This window comes from Apis dorsata, unplaced genomic scaffold (assembly GCF_000469605.1).
Source record: "Apis dorsata unplaced genomic scaffold, Apis dorsata 1.3 scaffold_1184, whole genome shotgun sequence".
In the NCBI taxonomy this organism is placed as follows: domain Eukaryota; kingdom Metazoa; phylum Arthropoda; class Insecta; order Hymenoptera; family Apidae; genus Apis; species Apis dorsata.
The window spans coordinates 45,111-46,634 of record NW_006264281.1 but is presented as its reverse complement, the minus strand read 5'-3'; the positions used below and the strand labels follow the sequence as shown (position 1 = coordinate 46,634).

At 19.8% G+C, this 1,524-nt stretch overlaps 1 protein-coding gene across 1 annotated transcript in view; it reads left to right on the top strand.

Moving 5' to 3' along the window:
* LOC102680459 (laminin subunit gamma-1) overlaps positions 1-1,524 on the top strand; it is a 12,113-nt gene that overhangs the window by 3,712 nt on the left and 6,877 nt on the right. Inside the window, exons 5-6 of the mRNA XM_006624928.2 lie at positions 1-105; positions 444-547. The exon at positions 1-105 is cut by the window's left edge and continues 1 nt beyond it. Coding sequence (XP_006624991.1) covers positions 1-105; positions 444-547 — 209 coding nt within the window. The remainder of the gene's footprint in view (positions 106-443; positions 548-1,524) is intronic.

Here is a 1,524-nt window from a genome sequence, read left to right as displayed (position 1 = left end):
TGCAATTGCTGACGTTGCTGTTGGAGCACGTTGTGCTTGCAATGGTCACGCTGGAGAATGTGTAAACAGTACTAGTGTAGATGGAAAAACTCGTAGAGTATGTAGGTAAGATAATTTATAAATAATTATTTTTCTATATACAATAACTAGTTAAAATGATTAAATATTAATAATATATAGAATATAAGATATGTAATTGGAATGATAATAAATATATAATTGGAATAATTAATTGTAATTTTATATAAATATATAATATATTATTATAAATATAATATATTATTATATTATTATATTATTTTAAAATTATATATAAAATTATTTTATGTTTTGTGTTATTTATGAAATTTTATGAAAACGCAATTAGCGATTTCATATTAATTTTTTTATATTACAAATTTAATTCATAAATTTCAAATAGATGATTTAATGTGAACTTTTAGATGTGAACATAATACTGCGGGTCCAGATTGCAATGAATGTATGCCCTTTTTCAATGATGCACCTTGGGGACGTGCCACTACTAAAGATGCGCACGAATGTAAACGTAAGTATAATATTAAATTTGGAATAACATTTAAAATAATAAAAACAAAATATATGTTTACAACTGTATATCTATATACACATATCGTAAATATAAACGAAAAAAGAATATCATTGAAGAATTATTATTTCATTTAAATTTTATTTTTTCAACGATCATTTTTCATTTTCTATTCGATAATAAAAACATTTTTATCATTATAAATCATATTTTTGATTAATTATTATTATTATTGTATTATTATTAAATCTCTATTCAGCTTTAAATCTTATGAGCAACATAATTAATAATATTATTATTCAGTTTTATTAGATGCAATATCAACTTTCTTGCAATATTTAAAAAAATAATAAAAATGTTTATATAAAATAGATTATATATATATGCTATTATTCTTCTATTAAAAAATATTTTTTAACTAAAAATAAAAAATATTGAAAAAGTTAATTTATTGAAAAAAGTTAGCAATATAAAATTAAATCGTTTTTTCATTTTCACATTATTTCCTGTATAATTTTAATATTTTTTGTCATTTATAAAAATTTATTATATATAAAAGAGAAAGATTTCTTCAATTCTGGATATCACCTTTCTGAGCAACTGAAGAGAGTTTACATTTACGATCACGTTGACATTACCTTTTACGTTCATTGCTTGTTCTAAAGTGGGGACTGTTAGCAAGAATACATAATGCAGCTTTTCTGTAGACTACAAACTCAGTACTCAAGATATCACGATATAAGCAGATTTTTATTATATCATATTGAATCATATAATTAGATGATTTTTTTTAAAAAAGAGAATAAAATGATTTTGATTTTATTCATTTATTTATAATTATATTATTTATAATAAAATGTTTATCATTAAATAAAAAAATCTGTGTTTATATATTTTTAAACTTATAACTTTTTTATTATTATGATTATTTTGATCAAATTAAAGGCTTTTATATATTTTACATTATTTGAATAATT